Consider the following 23,439-nt stretch of genomic DNA (forward strand, 5'->3'; position numbering starts at 1 on the left):
ATTCGACCTGATCTTTATCCGAATCTACTTTCGAATGGTAAATATCGGTTGCCGCCTTCTATTTTCTCAATGTCGAAGACAGAGAAAGAAGTGTTTTGCATGGTGTTGAAGGATATAAAGGTTCCAGATGCGTATGCATCAAATATATCTCGATGTGTTAGTGTCAAAGATCGAAGACTATATTCGCTAAAATTACATGACTATCACATCTTGATGTAAGGTTTACTGCCAGTTGCTCTACGATGTTGTATTTCGAAGAAGGTGACGTCTTGTATAATTGAACTATCCAATATAATGAAATTCATTTGTGGCAAAGTTTTGGATGTTCAAGAACTTCAGAAGGTATATGATCGAGCCGCTTTAACTTTATGCAACATGGAAAAAATCTTCCCACCTTCCTTCTTCACTATTATGGTTCACTTGATAATCCATCTCCCGCATGAAGTAATTCTTGGCGGACCCGTTTTCTATCGATGGATGTATCCCATAGAAAGGTGTTAATTACAATTTTTAAAATTTTCCTTCATTCACCTATATGCCTTTAGTTACAACTTTTGATAATGTTGTATATCGTGTTTAGGTTCCTATCCAAATTAAAGTCTTATTGCCGCAACAAGCGTTATCCAAAAGGATCGATTGCTGAAGGCTACTTGGCAGAGGAATGTATGACCTTCTGTTCAAGATATTTGGAAGATGTTGAAACAAGGTTGAACAGACCAAATAGAAATGCTGGACTCACGGATCATAACTTTGCCGATAATTATTTGTTCCAAAGTTTTGGAGAACCAATCGGTAAAGTTGAAATTGCAGAATTAGATGATTTATCGTGGGTACAAGCACATCGATATGTTCTGTTTCACCACGAATCAATGGAACCTTTACGCAAGTAAGTTCTAGAAATTTGATAAATATTCATCATTTAAAAATTGTTTATAGTCTAACAAACTGAACATATTTTTAACATAGTGAGTACAAACAAATATTGAGATCTCGTTCGCGCTCTCGAAGAACACAACATCGAGATATCAATAAGTTGTTTACAGAATCTTTTCATGAATGGTTAAGCCAAACGGTATGTAATTGGAGCTTTCACCGACAAATAATAATATTTACTCAAAACATTTTTAATGACTCAGTTTACTTTCCATTCAATAGGTTTGGAGTGGGAAGAACGTCACCGACGAAGTTAATGGCTTTCCCAAGGTCCAAATCGGGTGGTTAAAAGATGTAGTGCGTTCCTCATAAACGAATTCAGATTTTATACAAAATATCGCGAGAGATTGAGGAGAACGCAAAATTGTGGAATAGTTGTTAATTCCTCAATTACAAGTTATGCTAGTGCTAGGGACAATAATCCTGTGGAGGGAAATGTGAAATATTTTGGACTTCTTACTGACATATTTGAGTTGGATTACTACGGCAAATGGAAAGTTGTCTTATTTCGAGGTGATTGGGCCGATGTTAATACTGCATGTGGAATCAAGCAAGATCAATTTGGTTTCACAATGGTAAACTTCACTCGATTGGTTCACACAGGACAACAATTGATTGATGAGCCGTATGTATTTTCTTCTCAAGTCAAACAAGTTTTTTACTCAAAAGATCCAACTGATGAGGGTTGGTACGTTATACTCCGTAACATCCCCAGAGACTTGTTTGACATGGGCAGTGGAAGTAGAGATGACATTGACGACAGAACACAAACTTTGCCATTTCCAGAACAGAACTTAAACGAAAACATCCCTAGTACTAGTACACAATTTCAATGGGTCCGCCAGGATACAGATGAAGATATTTACGAATTATAATGTAGTAAGCTTTTACGATTATCTAATTATATTTACGAATGATGATATTTCAACTATTTTATATGTGATATTATTGTTGTAATTGTATACTATGTTTTCAACTAGTTTATTTGTATTGCAGATAAAATGCCTAGAAAAAAAGTGCGATCGCACAGCATTGTTCAAGGTACTCTAAACTCGGTGGAAACAAACAGCACTGAACAACAGACTGCTATTGGATCTTCGAATGTTCCGGTTACACCTGAGGAACCTATAGAAGTTCAAAGTAATTTAACATTTAATTTACATGTGTGTTGACTTCTTATTTATTTTTTTTTAATTTCATATATTACAATACTTTTATTTTTCAGATGAAACTGGTGGGACGCGGAGAGTTCGCGGACGTACGGTACTGAGCGATTTATACAAGCTAGATCCAGTCGAGCGTGTCCAAGTATCCAGTAATAGCTTTGGTCAGCCTGTTGGATCAGAAGCAAATATGTTGCCAATTAACTTCGAGTCATGGCATAAAGTGCTCGAGAGTAACAAGAACCAAGCTCTCGATAACATTAAGGTAACAAAACGTGTATGTCATTTATAATACTTGGGTTTAAGTTTCGTTTACATTTACTTTTTTAAGTTGTGTTTTTTGTAGGCGAGATTTGTTCTAGATGTCTCCGATGCTTATGTAAAGAAGGCATTGGGAAAAAGATGGAGAGACCATAAGAGCACTTTAAAGAAAGACTATTTTAAGACAAAAACAACACTCGATGAGAGATTACAAAATGTCCCGCCGGGAATGCTAAGGTACCAGTGGGAAGAGGTCTTAGATTTTGGACTTCATAGAAAGGAGAGGTATGTGCAACTTATAAAATTTTGTAATTATTTTAGTGTATAGTATTTCCTAATTAATGTACTAATAATTTCATAATGTAGGATCGTGAACAAGTTGGAAAAAATAGTAGGCAGCAACAAAAATTCACTCACACAGCTGGGTCGAAAAGTTTTGCGTGTGTAGCTCATTCAGAGGTATTTTGAATTTTTTAATATTGGCAGATATTTATTACTTTCTATCAATTAATATTTTTACTATTGTATTGTAGGAACTGTCGTCCGGTTAAAAAGTTGGACGCCTTTAACTTTTTGACATTACACATAGGAAGAAAGATGGAAAGCCTATGACTCCTGAAGCTGCAGAAATTATGGTACATTTGCTTAATACAATTTCACTTGTTTTAATTATTTATAGTGTTTATTTTCTAATTATTTATTTCATTTATTGTAATGCAAATATTTTTAAGTTATGTTGCATTGGGTTTTTTAATATATATTGCGTTCCTAACTATGTGATTTATTTTTTAGGAAAAATTAAAGGATAAAAAGACGGAGTACGAAGCGATTGCTTCCAGTGATAGTTCTGTTCATATTGACGACATTGATAACCGGATTATCACTGAAGTTTTGGGTCTTGAAAGGTATGGTCGGGTTCGATTTCAAGGATCTTTTGTTAACCCATCCCAATATTTTGGATCTAGCTCGCAACAATATATGCCTTCGGGGAGTCGAGCTGAAGCTGAAGTTCAGAGGTTAAGAGACCAGATGGCTTAGATGCAAGCGACAACAACTGAGCAAATTACACAACTTAAAGCGGAGGCAACATCGAGAGAAGCTGAGGTTCAAAAAAGATATGAAGAACTCCAGCTACAACTTAAAGCAGATGCAGCAGCGAGAGAAGCTGAGGTTCCACGAAAGTATGAAGAACTCCAACAGCAGCTTAAAGCAGATGCGACAGCAAAAGAAACAGAGGCGGCAGCGAGAGAAGTACAGGCTGCAGCGAGGGAAGCAAAGTAGCTTCAAAAGTTCGATGAACTCCAGTAGCAGCTTCAGAGTATGATGAAGATGTTTCAACAGTCGCAACAGTCGCCGTCTTAGACTATCGTGTAAATATACTTCAATTTTGACTTTTAATTATCATTTTAACTTTTAACATTTTTGTAAGAATAATACGAATTTTATTTTATTTATTGATATTTATTATATTATTTGTTTAATATATAGATTTATTACTTTTGGCTGGTTTAGATATGATTTCTTCTGATTTGTTTTTACAGGAGGGCTGAAAATATAAAAAAATTTATTTTACAAATCTGCCAAATTTAGTGGCGTTTTTCAAAAAAACGCCACTAAAGGTGTTGGCATTTAGTGGCATTTTTGGTAAAAGCGCCACTAAATATAAGGGTCTTTAGCGGCGTTTCTGGAAAAAGCGCCACTAAAGATCATGGTCTTTAGCGGCGTTTGTGGGGAAAAGCGCCGCTAAAGATTAGGTTCTTTAGCGGCGCTTGTCGCAAAAACGCCGCTAAAGACCCTGATCTTTAGCGGCACTTCTAGCAAAAACGCCGCTAAAGAACCTGATCTTTAGCGGCGCTTCCACTAAAGCGCCGCTAAAGGTCTTAGTCTTCAGCGGCGTTTGTGCTAGAAGCGCCGCTATAGACCAACACCTTTAGCGGCGCAGTCATTAGCGGCTTCTGAAAAGCGCCGCTAAAAGTATTTGCGGCACTTTTAAGGCCTAAAAAAGCGTCGCTAAAAGCCTGTTTTGGTGTAGTGCTAAGACCTACAACTAATGTTACACCAACTCTCCGAAGTTGGTTAAACTTTTACCTTCTAACCTCTTAATGCACTATCATACTTAGGTGGCAGGGTCAACCATATATCATTCATGTGGCAAAACCGACCATATATAAAAGCTAACCCAAGTGCACTAAGTGTTAAAAAACTTAAGGCTTAACTGAGACTTACAATTACAAGAAAAGAGAATACTTTTATTAATACACAATACAATTACAATATGACACACAGTTTTATTAAATACATAAAAAGCATCGATAAGTGCCATTTGCATATGTCACATTGTGATATTAGGAAAAACATTTAGGTTAAAATTTTAGAGACAGACAGTCATGAATACAACTTGTGTAGTAGCTAGCTCGAGAAAGCAACCAGCAATATCTCGGAAGATGAAGATGAGATTGAAGAATTAAACACATAAATGAAAACCAGCTTAATATCCCATCACTGGGATATTAAATATCCATTCCATCGTAAAAGATTATAACATTTAATTTATGACAGTAATGACTATTCCATTAGATTAAAACAGGATGCTGAAGAACAAGTAAAAGATGAACTCATAATTTCTTTTATATTTTATTTAAAATATTTAATTATTTAATAAAATTAATGGGTTTCTATTTTTTGGTGTTGAGATGATCAAGAAGCAGAAGAAATTGATGATGAACAATTACCTAGATGAATCTTGATTTTTTTAGTTTAAAATATTTAATTATATTTTTATATTTTTTTAAAATTTTTGATATTTTTATATATGTATTATTTATTTATATACATTTTAAGTTTATATATAATAAAAATTTATATATTTCTGTAATAAGATAGGTGACACAATCCAATTGGCTTTTTATTTTTTAACGTTGTTTATTTGGAGTGGAAATACTAACAAAAGCAAAGTGAAAAAAAAAATTAAAGTACCAATGTGAAAAAGTAATATAAATTGGAGGCTAAAATATGAATAAAAAAAAGTTTGAGAATAAAATAATTGAAGTGAAAACAAACCCAACCTATTCTATTTTATAGGTTGCTTTCATTAAAGTTTATTTCCATTTTTATTTATTTTAATTTTCATTTGTTGTCACTATCATTAATATAAAATTAAGATGTATTTACACATCATAATTTGTTGTAGGGTTAATATTTAATAAGTCAATTTATTATTTTTTAAATATTTGTTTTATGTACAAAACATTTAAACCATTAAATATATAAAATATATATCAGTATGTATAATATTTTAGACTTATGTGATAGAAATATTAGATAGTGGGAGAAAACCTAGAAATTGGTTTGGAGGGTCCTCCAAAAGTAAATTAAAAATGTTTGGGGGCCAAAATGAAATTATACCATTATATTAATTTGCATTCCTACAATTTTTAAAGGCTTTTTGGGGCTCAAGGCAACTAAAAACAACTAGCAAGTTGTTTATTATATTAATAAATAGAGGGATGAATTTCCAACTAAAGTTGGCATGCTCACCCACAAGGCCACTACACCTAATCCGGTAGTCACCATCCACCATGACAGAAATTGTCCAATTATCCGCATGAAAAACAAAATCAAGAAAGATGGGAGGGATCTCCCACTCCAAATGATTTGCATGACCCGAATAGTTTATAAATTACGAAAATAATACTACAAATCAGCCTAAAAATAAAGAAATTAAAGAGAAGTTATCTTCAAAATAGGCGGCTATAATAAATAAATAAATAAACTAAAAAAAACCAAGATTAGTTGAAGAAGAGAAACTCAAAATTGGCCTAAACGAAAGAGAATCCCAATTCCCATCTTATTAAAACTTTTAACAGAGGACACGAGATAAAGTTGAAGAAGAAAATAAATGTACAGTAATTTGGAACTAAAGGGAGAGGATAGCAACAATAGTTTGAATCATAGTAAGCACAAGTAAGATAATTGCAGCAACGGTAGCAACCCCTCTCCAAAGAGATGAAAAATATTGGTGCTTAAGTATTGCAAGCCAACTATGGTGAGGAACAGCATTGTATGCATTAAGCTTCAAGAAAAGACTTGAATATCGGTTCTTCTTCTCCACATCAATATATTTGCAGAGATTGTTGAACATTTTCACTATTGCTTTATGGCTGCCAAGCTGGTTAGTTAATCATAATCCTTCTTCGAACAAGTATACCCACATCTTTTAAATGAATTGCCGTGGTCTTTTAAATGAATCATCCCAATTCCTGTAATACAAATTTTCGTAACACCCTCGGATCTTTGCTAAAGACCCTTTAATCAATGTGATAAAATCGATCAAGCTAGTGTTGGGTTGAGCACGGAGGAGAAAGGCAGCCAGGTATCTCTGTTTTTCTTCTTCACGGTGGGCTGAAAGATAGGAGGAGTAAACGAGAGGGCCGATAAAGGCGTAACGGTAACGATAGGGAGCCGAATTTTCGTCGGAAATTTTACCAGGAATTCTGAATATGCAATAATCAGGCGTGACATGCTGAGGATTATGTAATGAATTGAATTTGGATGCAATCTCTTGGACTAATTCCTGGACTGATAAGTTTTCTGAGGCTGAACAATTGGTATCCTCTGAAATTTCAGGCTTTTTGTCTCTTCTAGACTGTCGCTTTTCTTCTGCTTTTGCATTCGTATGAGCATTATTTTCCATTTCTCGGCTTGTAGTTTTTGGAATCAAAAAAATAAATGATAAGCAACTAATCTACCCTTTTAAATAGAGGGATTAAAAATGTTATTTAAATCCTAATAAAAGCACCTTTATGATTTTACCTAATAAATTGCAAAAAAGTACAAAAGAAAATCATCAGCATCAGTAATAGATCCAATATAATCCCAAATACAAAAGGAATCCATCAACTTCAACTAACCCCACTAATATTTGCATTGCCTTTATAAATTTTTTTTCTAGTGAAAAGGATTTTTGCCTTTATTTTTTAATGAGATTTTAATTTTTTTTTAAAAATACCATCAAAGTCATTTTTGGTTGTAATATTTTATATGGAATTTGGGTAAACTATATGAGTAGTTATCCTACTATTGGTAAGTTTAGTTTTTGGTTACTTAATTATGAAAAGTTATAAAATGGTTACTCAATTATTCGATTTTTATATTTTTTGGTCAGGCTGATGGAAAAGTGACTCAACATCTTTAAAATTTGGCATGATTGCAGCTTTAAACTTAAATATTTATATACCGTGTCAATTTAGTCTTGATTCTAAAATATTTAACCCTTAATATTTACACATTGTGTAATTTAATTTTTCTTTTAATTTAGTTTTTCTTTGTAACCCTTCCACCTAAAAAGCTAAAAAAAACAATTTTATCAGCTAAATTTATTGAAAATATACTAAAAATAGAAATACCAAAAAAATATAAAATAATAATTTTTATCTTTTCTTATTCTTTTAAAATCAACTCTTAATGTCACAAAAAAAAAATAAAACTATAAAAAAAGAGTCAAATTGCACAATGTTAAATATTAAAAATTAATTTTTTTTTAGAATTAAAATTGATTTGACACAATGTCTAATGTATTAATATTGAGGACTAAAATTATTAATATATAAAATTTTAAAAGATTTCAAGTTACCTCTTCATTAGTAAATCTGTAGATAAACTAAAGGAGAAGATAAAAAATGTTCTAGGAATTTTCTTTTCTAAAAATAAATACTCGATGGTAGTTGGTGGTAGTGGCCGACAGCTTATGTAACAAAAGATTGGCAGAATCTTAATTAAAAATTATGATGAACAGAGAGAAATTGAGAGAGCATCTTTTAATTTTTAAGTAATGATTAAAAATTTTAAAGTGTTAGGTGATTAAATTAATGAAATTTTCAAGCTCAGAAATTAACAAAAATTTTAGCTGTAAAGTTCAGATATCTAGATTAAAAAAATTCAAGTACTAAAATGCCCAAAATTATATCATCTTTCAATTAATTATTACAAATCATAAAGATTAAAAAAATATAAAACTTGATTTAATATACCAAGCCCAAGACAACATTAGGATATCCTATTTCTCTCCATTGAACCAGGCCCAAATTAGCCCAATTGCTTGTTCGCTGTTATGTACCCAAAAGAATAATGCATGGCCCGTACTCAATAAAGCCTATTCCAAGCCCATGGCCTTGGCAACCAATAGGTCCATAACTTATCCTGGGCTTTGAACAAAATAAAAAAAGAAAATGTTGAGAGTGGGATTTGAACCCACGCCCTTTCGGACCAGAACCTTAATCTGGCGCCTTAGACCAACTCGGCCATCTCAACAGTTTTAGGAATTTGCGATTAGGATAGAATGAGAATTCCCAAATATTATGGAAGACCTAACTAAATTTTCCAAAAGTTTTCTCCCTATTATTAACAAATATTTTAATTTTTGTTGAAGACACGTCACTTTTTATGTTTATATAAATAGAGTTTTTTTTTTATCCTCATTTATTTAGACATGAAATAGTAATCAATAAACCTAATTGAGAGTATTCAACTCATCTTCTATGAGTAAGAGATTGCATTAGTCATTATTGTTTGGAATGGATTTCACTAGTACATCATATACATGTCATTATTGGTGATAATATTAAAGGTTTTAAACTGCATCTTAATCTTTCTTCTATTTTATTCATAGTTATTATCAGTCTTGTTCTTTGGGAACTTCAAAATAAATCCTTCCTCACTTAACCATAAAAAAGAAAAGAAAGAAATTACTAGTTTGTTGACTTCATAGTTTTAGAAACTTAATAGCTAAAGAAATTTTGACTTGAAAGTTGATTGAGTTTTAGTTCAACTGACATTATTGTTATTGTAACAATAAGCAGGACGTGAGTTTAAAAATAATAGACATATTTTTCTTCCGTTTTAAGGGTTTAAAGAAGTTTTGAGTAGAAGTAAATATTGTATAAAAAATTCTTATTTGAAAAATCATACTTTTCACCAGTTAATTAATTGATTTTGAATCAGGTACCCCACCATACTTCACAGAATGGAATCTAAGAAAACAATGCAAAGGTTAAGTTTTCTGTTAAAAATACTGGTTTTACTTGCTTTTTTATTTGATGCTAAATTAGTACTATTTTCTTTAAATTAAAAAAAATTATTAGTTTTGTTGCAATCTAGACTATATGTTTGCCATTTTAAGAATATGCTTTTCTATTTTAGTTGTGTTTTACCATAGTGTTCTTATCCACTAACGTCATATATGGGTATAAGTTCGAATCAGATTCGTCCATGAATTAGGTCACTCAGCCTAACTCAAAGGCCTGCCCGAAAAATGAGAAGGTTTGGGCAAAAATACAAGTCCAAAAAAGGGACTTTGATAAAAAAAACAAGGCATGTTATGTTTTTATAGCATGTGACTTTTCAAACGCGGTAAGATATAACTACTACCTAATAATTAAACTTTTTCTCAATTATTTTGTAGTATCTTAACACCATTATTTTTTTTCCTTGCTAATTGCAGTTGTCAATTGACTTTGTTTTTATAGTTGTTTTGGAATCTTGAAGAGAAATTCTTAATTTGTTGTCTCGATATTTTAGAAACCTAATATAGTTGGCTGTGCTACCCAGTCCTCCAACATTGAATGTGTTTTGTATGAACTCTAATTATTACATAATATTTTAGCTGATTCCCAATGTATGAACTTACATATTTATCACATAGTATATATCCAATATTATATAAGTTAGAAGATTGCAACCCTCCCTGCCATTATGTTTCCACTCTCAAGCACTTGCTGTTAATTGCATTGAATTCCTTTTGTTTGGATTCCCGGAAAATACTGCAAGCTAAGAAATGGAAAATACTGGTACTAAGGAATGGTCTAAAAGAGACGAAGAAGAGCCTGAAACTTCAACGAACAAGAGATGCTGTTCACCACCATTCGAAAATTTATCGGTCGACGAATTAGCCCAACAAATTCAATCCAAATTAGATTCATTAAACAATATTTCTCAGCACGTCAAGCCAGATTATTGCATCTTCCGAATCCCCGGTAAATTTTCCGACGAAAATTTAGCTCCTTATCGCCCTCGATACACCGTTATCGGCCCTCTCGTTTACTACTACTATACGTGGCCTCGTTTCTCCGCTGTGCTAAACCCAACACTAGCTTGAACGATTTCATTGAATTGATTGAAAAGTATCTATCAAAGATCCAAGGGTGTTACGAGAAGATGTATTACAGGTGTTGGGATGATTCAGTGGGAAGAGCACGGCAAGACAAACGGGCCGGGACTCAATCACATTCGTCGTTGCTCATCGGAATGATTTTAGTTGATGCCGGTTTCATCCTTGAACTCTTGTTAAGAGCTTACTCCGAAGGATTGAGAGCTGAAAACGATCTCATCTTTGCCAAATCAGGGACAATCCATGATCTAAAACGAGACTTGATGTTGCTTGAAAACCAGCTTCCTTTCTTTCTTCTCAAGAAAATGTATAAACGTGCCTTGAAATGTAATCCACATTACCCTTCTTTTCTTCATCTCACCTGTCATTTCTTTAGCCATTATTACAACCAAAGCATCTCCATTGATGAAGTTCTATCACCAAACAATCCCCGTAGTTCTGAATATAGATCCAACCTGGAAGACCCTAAGCATTTCACTGATTTGATAAGAACATTTTCAGCAACCATACTACACTATTCAGAAGCAGCAGCAGTGTGGAAAATGGAACATTCTGAGAGGAAATACACACTTCATGAATTTGATATCATTCCAAAAGCTGGAGGAAGGGAAGGTGCAGCAGCAGCAACAAGGTGCGTATTTATACAGTGCAGTTCTACTGCGTGAAGCAGGCGTCAAATTCAAGGTGAGCTTAAACACATGCTTATTCGATATAGAATTTGATGAAAACAATGGAGAATTGAAGATCCCTCCTCTCAAGGTCGACGACTCCACGGAATCGTTTTATGGGAACCTCATGGTGTGGGAGCAATGCTATTATCCGAACGACACTTTCATTTGCGATTACATCTTTCTGATAGGATATCTCATCAAATCTGCTGAGGATGTGAGCATTCTTGTTCGGAAAAGAATTCTGATTAACCAGCTTGGCAGCCCTATTGAAATAGTAGCCATGTTTAACCGTCTCTGCAAATATATTAACGTGGGGACTGAGAACCGATATTCAAGTCTTTTCATGAAGCTCAATGCATACAATGCTGTTCCCCACCATAGTTGGATAGCAATACTTAAGCTCGAGTATTTTTCTACTCCTTGGAGAGGGGTTGCTACCATTGCTGCAATTATCTTGCTTGTTCTTACTATGATTCAAACCATTTGTGCTCTCATCTCCCTTTAGTTTCAAACCAAATGTAAGTTCAAATGTCCTTTGTTGAAAGTTTAATAAGATTGGATTATGTTTCATTTGGGCCTATTTTGAGGTTCTCTTCAACTATTTTGGTGCAAATTTAAAGGTCAACAAGGTTTTTAAAATTTAACAATTTGATTCGATTAAATAAATTATTAAAAAATTAAAAAATATTTGAATTCAATCAAGACATTAATTCTTAAATCAATTTTTCTGATGTCTTTCTTCAAATTGATAGGATTTACTGCAAAACTCCATTGGCCGGTGAATATTTCAAACGATAGAGCAAAAAACTTGGTGAATAACCATTATACTTTAATTTGATATAATTTGGTCCTATCTACTATTACAATATCATTAGTTATTTAATATAATAACGATTCCATAAGATTAATTTTTACTAGTTTAATTTGGTCTTTGTTGGTATTTTACCAAATATGTTTTCTATCAATCATTACACTAAATAAATATTAAAATTACCATTCGGTCACTCAATTTCTAATGTTATAGGTTTTTATTTGGCTTTGTTGGTAGAGCCAGGAGCGAATTTAGGGGGCTAGCAAATCTCGGTCTGCCTAAATTAAATCATTTTGGTCCTTTAAATTTAAAAAAAAAATTAAATTAATAAAGATAAAATTACACTTTGATCCCTCCTAAAAATGATAAAAATTTAATTTAATATTTTAAACTGGACTCCTTCTTTAAGGTTGAGACGAGAGCCTTGCTAGAGGGGCTCATTATTGCCTAGGAAGGCTTTCGGCAAGTGGAACTAATTAAGAGCGACAATGCTATGCTAGTGAAAACAATCCTTGCTGGAGGTGTAGCTGAAAGCATATTATGGAAGTTGCGGAATATTCACCAACTATTTCGCCGCAATTGGAAGGTGCATGGTGCATGTTCGACACATCTCTTGATTTCATAACGGAGTAGCAGATCATATGGCCAATATCTTAGTTACTGGTAGCAACAGTATGCGAATATTCGAGACGGCCCCAATTTTAGTTCTGAGTTCACTGATGAAAGATCGGAATAATTCTATTATTGTGTTGTCTTAATTTTTTTATTGTGATCACTTTTGCTGTTTCTTTTCTACCATAAATAAATAAATAATACCAACAAAAGCTGTTTCTTTTAAACCGTGTAGCCATAAGGCTACTTAAAGCCCAAAAAATTGGCATTTGCATGTAAAAGAAATGGCCTTATTTCTTTTCTTTTGTATATAAAATATAATAAGCTTAAAATCGCAAATTAATGGACCAACAATCCTAATCGGAATCAAAAGTGTCGAGAAATTAAATGTTAACTCAAATTTAATATAAAGAATGTTGAAAGTATGTTGATTAAATTTTAAATATATGTATTATCTTAATCATGTATAATTTTGATTTCATATGTTGAAAAACATAGGGATTAAAATTTAAAACCGCATTTCATTTTCGTTTAATACATTATATTCAATTTGCTTATTTGATAAGTAATTTATGTCATAAAAAATTAAATATATTACATTGTAATATAATATTAAAAAATTGAACTTGTTTTCTCTATTTTTAATTAGTTTTAATTTTTTTAATTTTTTTATTTATAATTTATTTGATCAAATGGGATGAAGCGATCAAATATAGAACAATGACCATCGATCCAATTATGAAAATTTTAATCAAAACTATGAAACTCAAATACTCACACTTGTAGAAAAAGTTCAATTGAGAGGAGAAGAAAGAAAAAATACAAAGTAAAAAGAATATGTAAACAAATACAAAGAGAAAGTAATATTATTTTTTGCTACATGGTAAATTTCAATTATTTTTTTTAAAAAAATAAACTTATCAATTTAACTAACGGTTGAATTAACATACATGCCACTTTAAAAAAAATAAGAACTAAGTACTACTTATAATAAAAAAAATTAATACCAAAATAAATATATATATAATTTAAATACCAAATTAATAAAAAATTTGAATATCTAATCAGGTCAATTTTGAGTTTTTTTAATATTAATTTCATGATAAATTCTTATTATATTTGTTCTTGTTGATACAATGCCTAGAACTACCTATAATTCTTCATCAACCCTTAAATAGGAAGATAATGTGCTTTAGTGCTTTCAAACACATGTCTTTCTGCATTAACAACAATACCAATACTAATCGAGTTAAAACTTAATCGACGAGTCTTATTTATTTTAAGATTGAACTAAAATGGGAAATACCTTAAAAATATCTTCATAAGCCCTTTATTTGTTGTAACACACAGGTAGGAAATGCCCATCAACATTTTTGAACCATAGATAAAATTTGGCTCCTCATAAATAAATAATGGACACGTACATGGACCAACAATCATTCATTATATACAAAATTCTAAATATTTGCTTCTTTGAAAGCCATAAAAAATCCATAATTGAGTATAAGGTTGGAAGAATAGCACTTCATGTGACTATCTCAAGGAGACACCATGGTTGGTGCATATTGAATGTTTGTAGCAATGTTGGAAAGGAGACGGATTGCAGTGATGGGTGAAATTGGTTTGATTGAAAATTATTGATTTATTTAAAACGAAATATTTTCGAGAATTAAGGATTATAAATTGATAGAAAATTAAATTATCTCTCAAAATACCAACAAAAACTAAATTAAACATGTAAAAACCAATTTCATTATTTTTTAGGGTTAATATATTATGTGGCACTTTGATTTTAATATTCAATTTGGTACTTGATTTTTTTTACCTTAATTTGGTACTTGAGTTTAGTTTCAATGTTTAGTTTGATATCTGAAATTTTTTTTCTAATTTGATACTTGAGTTTTTCTTTGTCCCATTTAACTACCTAAAATTGAGCGCCAAAATCATTAGGCTACATGATATTGTTGGGTTTGAGTACCAAATTGAACATTAAAATCAAACCCAGATACAATTTTTTTCTAATGGATGAAATTTAAACATTTTATCTTCAATCATATGTTAAAAAGATCATACAATTAAATCAAATATATTAATTGAATAATCTGATTGGATTAATGATCCGAAGGTTATACCAGTCGATTCAATTTTTATTCACCGAATTTATAGGGTCAACTTGTAAAGTTGGGGCACTTATGTTAGACATTTTTAGGGGTAGATTGATGTTGAATTTTTGAGGTCCATATTCTGCAAACATAAAAGATAAAACCTTTGAATATTTTTCACTTTATTTCTTCCCCCTTTATGCCTTGTGGATATTAAACGTTAGCAAAATACAAAGTCCAGCTTTGAAAGAAAAGGAAAGGAAAAAAACTTTAACCATAACAGGTCATTAGCCTGCAAAAGGGGATAATGTCTGCTGATAATGTAAAGCTTTCTTCTCCTTTTGAAAAATACATTTATGCTTTATTTCAATGTTTATAGGATGATAAAACTCGAATCATTTTATCAATTTTTATTCATTTAAAAAGAAGAAAAATTTATAGGAGTATAAATATATATATATATATATATAAGAAATTAAACAAAGAGTTTTAGTAAATGTTTACTCTATTCCACCGTATCATGTTTTTTAAAATTAATATTTTATCTCTTAAAATATTTGTATTTATATTTATATTTATATTTATAAATATATATACTAAATGTATAAACTAAAATCATATTCCTAGGAATATGAGTGAAGTCAAAAAATTTCATTAGAAGATAAAAAATTAATAATAATTTTTTGGGGACAAAGTGTAATTTTACTATTATATTAACTTATGATTTCATAAAATTGAAAGATACTATAAATTAATTTACCATTTTTGGAGGGCCAAGTCGACTGCATACATCCGTGTTTGCCCTTGGATACAAATATAATATGTATATTATATATATTAAAAAATTAAATATAAAAACTATATAGCAAAATGTTTATATAAAATTTAGATGATATTTTGTTGAAATGGTAAAATTAAATGCTTAAATTTCATTGTGTCGTGGATTCAAATCTCATTACAATTGAATATTTATTGATTTATCAAAATATAAAAAAGACAAAAACACTCTCATAATAATATAACTTCCTTCGTATATAAAAGGATATTTTAAAAAATTTTCATCTAAGTTTGTGCTTGATTGACTTATGATATCAACTCAATTAAAATTGATGTGAAGCAATTATAAACAAGGTTTTCAAAATTGAACTGGTGGTAAAATCGGTTAGGTCACCGGTTCGTTCGATCGATTAAATAAATTATTAAAAATTTATTAAAAAATAAAAATATTAAAAATCTGATTCAACCGTTTATTTGTCTGATTCAACTAGTCTGTACCAGTTTTCGAGTCAACTAATTCAATGTCCCTCTTTGAATCGATACCTCAATCACTTCTCAATTCGACCGACCGACCTACCTAGTTCAAACAACCTTGATTAAAGATGTAATCAACCTTCATGGACGAGGTTATTTTCAACGTCATATAAAATTGAGACTAAAATATGTAAAATATCTTATATGTATATCCTCATCCCCCTTCATTAACATCTAAAAATTTAGAAATCCGTATGTTGTGTTTAATATTAAGTTTTTGGTTAAACTACATAATTAATCATTTGCCACTAAAGTTTTCAAAATCTTCCATTAAATGGTTGACATAAATAATAACATAATATATATTTAATTGATATAATAACATATTTAAACCTTAATACTTATACATTCTATTAATTTAATCATAATTCTAAATAATTAATCAAACTTATCTCTCAGTTGAAATAGTAAGAAATTGAGAAGATATTTTAGGGGAAAGGTAAAGCATGGTTGGCTCCAACTTATGATTTTTGGAATAAATGGTCATTTGATACAAAATCAAAATCTTGTCATGTATATAAATGTTTTCCTTTTCCATAGCAACGGTTTCTGGTGTCGGGACAAGACCCCTAAAGCCCGACAAATCTGTCACATACACTTAACATATGTCTATTGTTGGATCATATACGTTTAGACGTACCACAATTTAATTTGATGAAATTTGAACGAAAAATTGAATATTATTTTGAGTATTAACTCAATTGGTATGGATATTGTTGCTTATATAGGAGAACGTGGGTTTGAGTGTGTTAAAGTACATTATCTTCATATTTATGGGTTTGGAAGGAACTATTGGTAATTCTAGATATTGTATCAGAAAGAATAAATATAATCCGAACCTACAAAAAGATTGTAAAAAAAATTTATTTAAAATATAAGAAATTTTAATAAAAGTATATTGTTTGAAAAAAATGAGCATAAGTAAAAGAAATGAAGTCTATTTAAGATCGGCCCAACTCGACACATTTTTTACTATATACTATATATTTTATTGTTTTATTTTCACATATTACCTAACTTATATGAAATAAAATTAAAAATATAATACAATAATATAAATGTTAAAAAGTATGTTAAGTGATCTGTGTTTCACATTTTAATAAAAGAAAATATAGAAAATTAAAAATAGTATAAATTTTAAAAAATAATAATACGGATGAGAGTAAAATGGGGTTGGCCGTTAATTTTATAAATATGGATGAGCTTGGGTAAATTTTGAAGTTTACATTTCGAGTAAGGTCAAGTTTCAGTAAATATAAAGTGTACTAATATAATGCATAGGTCGAAAGTTTTTATTCACTGAAATATTCATTTAAGTCACTACACTATTCAAAAAATTTCATTTAAGTCATTAAACTATTTGAAAGTTTTTATTCATTGAACTATTCGAAAGTTTTCGTTTACGTTTTTGTTTCAGCCACTGAATTATTTGAAGGTTTTGGTCACTCAATAACTCGATCTACTTGACACGATAATAACTAATCGAATTTGTTTTTTTGTTTTTGTTTTTGTAAAAACTTATGTAATTTGCAAGCATCAAAATCTCATTTACATTTGGAGTTGAGTGGCAAATTGAAATTATTTTGTCTCTCTCAACGAAAAGCTACTAAATACATGTTAGTATTTTGAAAAAAAAAAGTATATATGTATATTTATAATTAGGCTTAGGGGTGTGATTACTAGAGATTAAACCTAAGCTCTTATACATTACAATACAATATTCTTATCACAAGACTGAGATACTATTACCATTTAAAACATATTTATATAAATATAAAATTTGTTAAAATAAATATAATATAACAAAATATATTATACATTATACTTTTATCATCAGGTCAACATACGAGATTCACTAACAATTGTGTTTTAAATTATGTTTTAAATAAAATGGTTATATTATTAGATTGAAACAATTGTGTGTGCTGAATTTTTAGAGTCCACCCATTTATTTAGTTTGATAAATATGATACAAATTGTTGGAATATTCTAAAATTGGTCCCTTTTGATTTACTTTTTGAAATATTATTAATTTAATTAAAATATTTTTATATATAAATATTAAAAATGACAATTTTGGGATAACGGTTGAAAATTAATTTACTAAAACACCATATGATTGGAAAGTCTCATTCATGGTTAATAACAACTGTATTCTAAAATAGGGTTTTTGTTAGATAGTTTTGATGGGTATGTATAAAATGTTGTTCCTTCGTGTATCCTGATACGATCTCGTCCAAGGGCTCAACCGAATCTGTTTGTAAATCAATCGAGTACCAACTGCAGGTCCAATTACTCGAGCTTGGACGAGATCGTATCATATCCTTCCACAATTTGCCTTGAATGCTTTGATTGTATTTATTGTTAATCTTGTAAGTGCTACAGAAATTGCAAGGTTACAAGGACTTAAGGATGTTGCCGATTTCAGCAACTCAGTGTTTGATAAGCATCTTTGTCTTTGTTTTGTTTACTTGCTTGTGTTCCAATTGCCAATCAACTCAAGAACCTCAAAAAGAATATGTGAGTATTAAAAGATCAGATTTTCCAAATAATTTTCTTTTCGGAGCAACGACTTCTGCTGCGCAGATCGAAGGATCAGCTAAATCTGGAGGGAAAGGACCGAGTGTTTGGGACCAATTTATTCGAGAATTCCCAGAAAAAATAAAAGATAATAGCAACTTGGAGGTAGCTGCTGATTCATATAATCGCTACAAGGAAGATGTATCGATTTTAAAAGATCTTGGCGTTAATGCTTATAGGTTTTCCATTCCCTGGACAAGGATTTTGCCTGATGGAACTTTGGGTGGTGGAATAAATCAAGAGGGTATCAGTCATTACAATAGTTTCATAGATGAGTTGATTAAAAATGACATCGAGCCTTTTGTCACAATTCTGCACTTTGATTCACCGGAAGCCCTTGAAAACAAGTATGGAGGCTTCTTAAATTACAGTATTGTGAATGATTTCAAGGATTATGCTGAAATTTGTTTTAAAACATTCGGAGATCGAGTTAAAAATTGGATTACAATTAATGAGCCACTAATTATGGCTAAAATGGGGTATGGCTTGGGAGTGGCTCCACCAGGCAGATGTTCAGATAGGAAAATGTGTCCCAATGGTAATGCAGCCACAGAACCTTACATTGTTGCCCATAACGTTCTTCTTGCTCATGCAACAGCTGCTAAGCTTTACATAAAGGAGTACCAGGAAACACAAGGTGGACAAATTGGAATAGCCCTGAATTCCCATTATTATGAGCCATATTCAAAGTCATCACTTGATAAAGAGGCAGCAAAAAGAGGTATGGATTTTGAGTTGGGGTGGTTTATGGAACCATTAATGCACGGAGAATACCCAGAAAGCATGAGAAGATTGGTTAAAGATAGGCTACCTGTTTTCACACCGGAACAAAATGAGCTTGTCAAAGGATCTTTTGATTTCATCGCCATCAATTATTACACCTCAAGATATGCTAAAAGCATTCCATCTACTCCAAATGCTGCACCAGCTAGCTGCTTGCTAGATCCAAATGTTAATGCCACAGTTGACAAAGATGGAGTCCTTATTGGTCCAAATGCAGGAGGGAATGTAATTTACGTTTATCCCGAAGGGCTTTATAAACTTTTGACATTTATGAAGAAAAACTACAGCAAAAACCTTACAATTTACATTACTGAGAATGGTTATCCGGAGAAAAGCAACATGTCGATCTCCGAGACACTAAAGGATCAAAGCAGAATTGAATTTATTCAGAAACATTTACATCAACTCCAAATTGCAATAAAAAATGGCGTGAATGTCGAAGGATATTTCTATTATAGTTTACTAGATAGTTTGGAATGGGGAGATGCCTCCACCATCGGATTTGGATTGTATCATGTTGATTTCAAGAACTTTACTCGTTCGCGTAAGGAATCTGCTAAATGGTACCATAATTTTATTAAAGGTATAAAATAATACATATTTCGAAGATGGAAATAACTTTTTCAAAGATTTTACCTTTGTTGATAATATATTTGTAAGCTTATAAGCCTTCCAATTTTAATATAATGGATACATAAGTTATGTTTATGTATTTTGTTCTAATGCAGTTTTATATATTCAAGTCTCGCTCTCTCTATTTATATCAACCCTATACTTTTTTTTAATACATTTTAAATAGATTTATTTAGTAATTGAATTATTTTATAGCTCGAAATTGATTTGACCTTATACAATAGTTGGATAATTTTTTTGTCAACTAATTTAGATTGATATTTAATAATAAAATATATATTATAATTTATATTTAAATTTAATTATGGGTTTATTTAACCCGCTAAGCGGTTAATTTTTTTAAAAAAAAATTGATTAGTTAGCTCTAAGTGATAATTGGACAATCGATACTGTGGACCAATACCTATTAACGAGTAGCGGTTAAGTTTTTTTTTAAAAAAAAATTGATTAGCTAGCTCTAAGTGATAATTGGATAATCAGTACAATAGACCAATACCCATTGACGAGTAAAAGAACATACTTTAGATCCAAGTTGATCTAATGATAATCTTAAAAATCAGATAAGCAAGCTGTTTAGATTTTAGTTCATAGATTCATGATGTTAAAAGTTGTTTTATAAAAAAAATAGAACTATAAAAGAGAATAAGAAAGAGAACTTTCTATTGATGCAGATAGTATAAATAAGCGTCATCCATCAACGATTTTATCAATTTAATAACTTCAATTAAACTTTCAAATGCTTTTAAAATGAATTCATCTATTTAAACCGAGTTTTGCCCCATTGAACTTTTCATGCAAAAAGAGAACCACGTAAATTTTGGATATTTACCTGGAGATATTTTGCATTGCTAAATTATTTTGCTTTTTTATTTAAAAAATTAAATAAATATATATTGCCCATTAGAAAGTTAACAAAAAGTGCCAGATAAGCGGTCCGGTCTGCTCTCCCAGTCAAAGACACAATTGAAAATTCGCCACGTGTACCCTCAAAAATATCATCCCCCGACACTCCTTATATAAACACAATCAAATTCCAAAATTTAATTAAAAAAACATTCTCAAATTCAAAAAAGAAAAAGAAAAAGATCCGTTGGCTCGCGCCTTCCTTAAACCACAAATTATATAAATTAAATAAATAAATTTTCGAGAGAGAGATGAGGATACAGTGCAACCTGTGTGAGGCGGCGGTGGCGAAGGTGCTGTGCTGCGCCGACGAGGCAGCGCTGTGTTTAGAATGCGACGAGAAAGTCCACGCGGCCAATAAATTGGTCAGCGAACACCAGCGCCTCCCTCTCTTTTCTTCTTCTTCTTTTCAAATGCCTAAATGTGACATTTGTCAGGTAAGTACTTCCATTTTTTTTTTTAAAATCGAATTAAAAGGTAAAAAATTTTATCATGTAACGTTGATAAAATCGACCCTTTTTTTATTTGGACAGGAAATATCTGGGTTTTTCTTTTGTTTGCAAGACCGGGCATTACTATGTCGAAAATGTGATGTTGCTATCCATACAGTGAATTCAGTTGTGTCATGTCATCAGAGGTTTTTGCTTACTGGGGTTGAAGTTGATGTTGGAACCAAAACTGATCACACCATTGGTGCCTCTTGTTTCAATGCTAAGTGACCTTTCAATATACACCAAATGTTGGAAGAGAAATATAATAAAACTGGAAAGCATTCAGTAATGGCAAATGGCAAATGGATGCTTCTTTTTTTGGCTTTAATCAATGGAAAAATGGAACATCTAAGGTGTGGTTTATTGTTCTAGTTTTTGTACTATGCTTAATGTTGTTTGTTCTAATACTAGAGAGTGGAGATCACCGCCCATCTTCTTTAGTAACATTTCTGTGTGTCTCACCTACAAATACAGACATCAGTGAGTGAAAGCACTCACCTGTCTTGCTTCCAATATTTTCAATGGTGTGTGTAACTGAGCAAGGACTGTATTGCACAAAAAGTTTCTCGCAATCAATCTAATGGTGTGAAAAATCCCTTTCCATGTGCGGTAAACTGGCTCCATGAATGAGCCGCTAAAGTCTTTAATACATAAGTTAGTCTTCCCACGGTTTTCACATCAAACTTCTGAAGTGTGGTTTTAACCCAACATCTCCATCCTTTCAATTGTCTTTTTCTGGTAGAATCACAGCTATCCCATCGGTTTTATGGTCTGAGTCTAATCTTATTTTAGGAAAGGATAGAATTTAGGTAATACTCTCTTAACAATGATAATTCTAAGATTTAAATTCAGAACCCCATTTTTCTAATCACTTGTTAGTATCCTCCTTTCAACTACTTTTTGTGGTTTGAGAACTTGCTTAACCGATGTCAACTATGCTACTTTCTTTTATGTTAATACTTTTTCAAACTCAAGATGAGTGTATCAAGATGAGTGTCTATACAAGAATGTTTCAATTTTTCACATGTTACGAGTATCTTACTTAAAAGAAAAATAGGACTTGGACATCGAAGATGTGTCGAAGAACCACCTCTTGTACTTCCATTGCCTCTTATTCAGCAAATGAGGTTAAATTCTTTAAATATAGCCTCTAATGATTTTTAATATCTATAAATTTTGGCATTTTAATATAAAAAAGTAGAAGGGAGGAAGTATGATGAGGTGTTTATGTATATTTTAAGTAGATGGAACCATAAGCTCCCATGAGGTCAGCTGCCACTAGGTAATTAGCTTGTTGAGTTATGGTAGGTCTTTGGTACGTGTCGTGGGAGGTTACTAGCGGTCTTGTCTTTGTAGACTGTCTTAGATTAATTTTGATGTGATTAAGCGAGATTCACATGTTGAGCATGCAAAGGACAAATGTCAATGGCCATATGAGACGAGATACATTTCATAGAAAAATTTCACTGATTAATTTGGTGAGGTCAATATTATACCGTTGGCTTGGCAAGGTCCTCGTATCGAGATGAAGAAATATAGCTGATTTATCAAAAAAAATTGTTACATTTTTTTAGGGTAAACTAGATTAAAGTCTCTCAATGATTAGTAAATTTACACTTTGATCGCCTAATTTCAAAAAATTACAAATTGATTATTGAATCATTCGAAAGTCTAGCCCATTAACTTGGTAATGGAAGTAAGATGTGGGACTTGTAAATTTACAATTTGATCACTCAATTATTAGTAAATTTATAATTTACTCACTCAAATTTAAAAAAATTATAAGTTAGTCATTGAACTTTTAATAAGTGTACATTTTAGTTTCTCAATCTTTAAACCATTAGTGCCTAACCTGATAATCCAAACAACCCCAAACCCTAACAAAGCCACTGTCAACCCCATGGCTTGCCTCTAGTTCAACCAACTCAACAAACATTCATTCTTAACCACTCACCATTTTTCCTTTGGCCAAAACAATAACCTAAGAAAATTCACAATCAAATTATTCACACTGTAATGAC

The 23,439-nt window shown here is 31.4% G+C and overlaps 3 protein-coding genes and 1 non-coding gene across 4 annotated transcripts; 3 read left to right on the forward strand and 1 right to left on the reverse strand.

Annotated features, from left to right (window-relative positions):
- Positions 1 to 8,585: 8,585 nt before the first annotated feature.
- Positions 8,586 to 8,666, reverse strand: TRNAL-AAG (transfer RNA leucine (anticodon AAG)). The gene has a single exon. It is a non-coding gene; the product is annotated as a tRNA-Leu (tRNA).
- Positions 8,667 to 10,568: 1,902 nt separating this feature from the next.
- Positions 10,569 to 11,697, forward strand: LOC107928296 (uncharacterized). The gene is made up of 2 exons (XM_041100087.1): positions 10,569 to 11,133; positions 11,237 to 11,697. The coding sequence occupies exons 1-2, from the start codon at positions 10,569 to 10,571 to the stop codon at positions 11,695 to 11,697; spliced, it is 1,026 nt and encodes a 341-aa protein (XP_040956021.1).
- Positions 11,698 to 18,265: 6,568 nt separating this feature from the next.
- LOC107928320 (furostanol glycoside 26-O-beta-glucosidase) lies at positions 18,266 to 20,096 on the forward strand. Its single transcript, XM_016859510.2, has one exon. It carries the CDS (start codon positions 18,441 to 18,443, stop codon positions 19,983 to 19,985), a length of 1,545 nt encoding a protein of 514 aa, XP_016714999.1. The 5' UTR covers positions 18,266 to 18,440; the 3' UTR covers positions 19,986 to 20,096.
- A 974-nt stretch (positions 20,097 to 21,070) lies between these two features.
- Positions 21,071 to 21,862, forward strand: LOC107928332 (B-box zinc finger protein 22). Its single transcript, XM_016859518.2, has 2 exons — positions 21,071 to 21,364; positions 21,461 to 21,862. The coding sequence occupies exons 1-2, from the start codon at positions 21,179 to 21,181 to the stop codon at positions 21,644 to 21,646; spliced, it is 372 nt and encodes a 123-aa protein (XP_016715007.1). The 5' UTR covers positions 21,071 to 21,178; the 3' UTR covers positions 21,647 to 21,862.
- Positions 21,863 to 23,439: the final 1,577 nt, after the last annotated feature.

Source organism: Gossypium hirsutum, chromosome D08 (assembly GCF_007990345.1).
Source record: "Gossypium hirsutum isolate 1008001.06 chromosome D08, Gossypium_hirsutum_v2.1, whole genome shotgun sequence".
Taxonomy (NCBI): domain Eukaryota; kingdom Viridiplantae; phylum Streptophyta; class Magnoliopsida; order Malvales; family Malvaceae; genus Gossypium; species Gossypium hirsutum.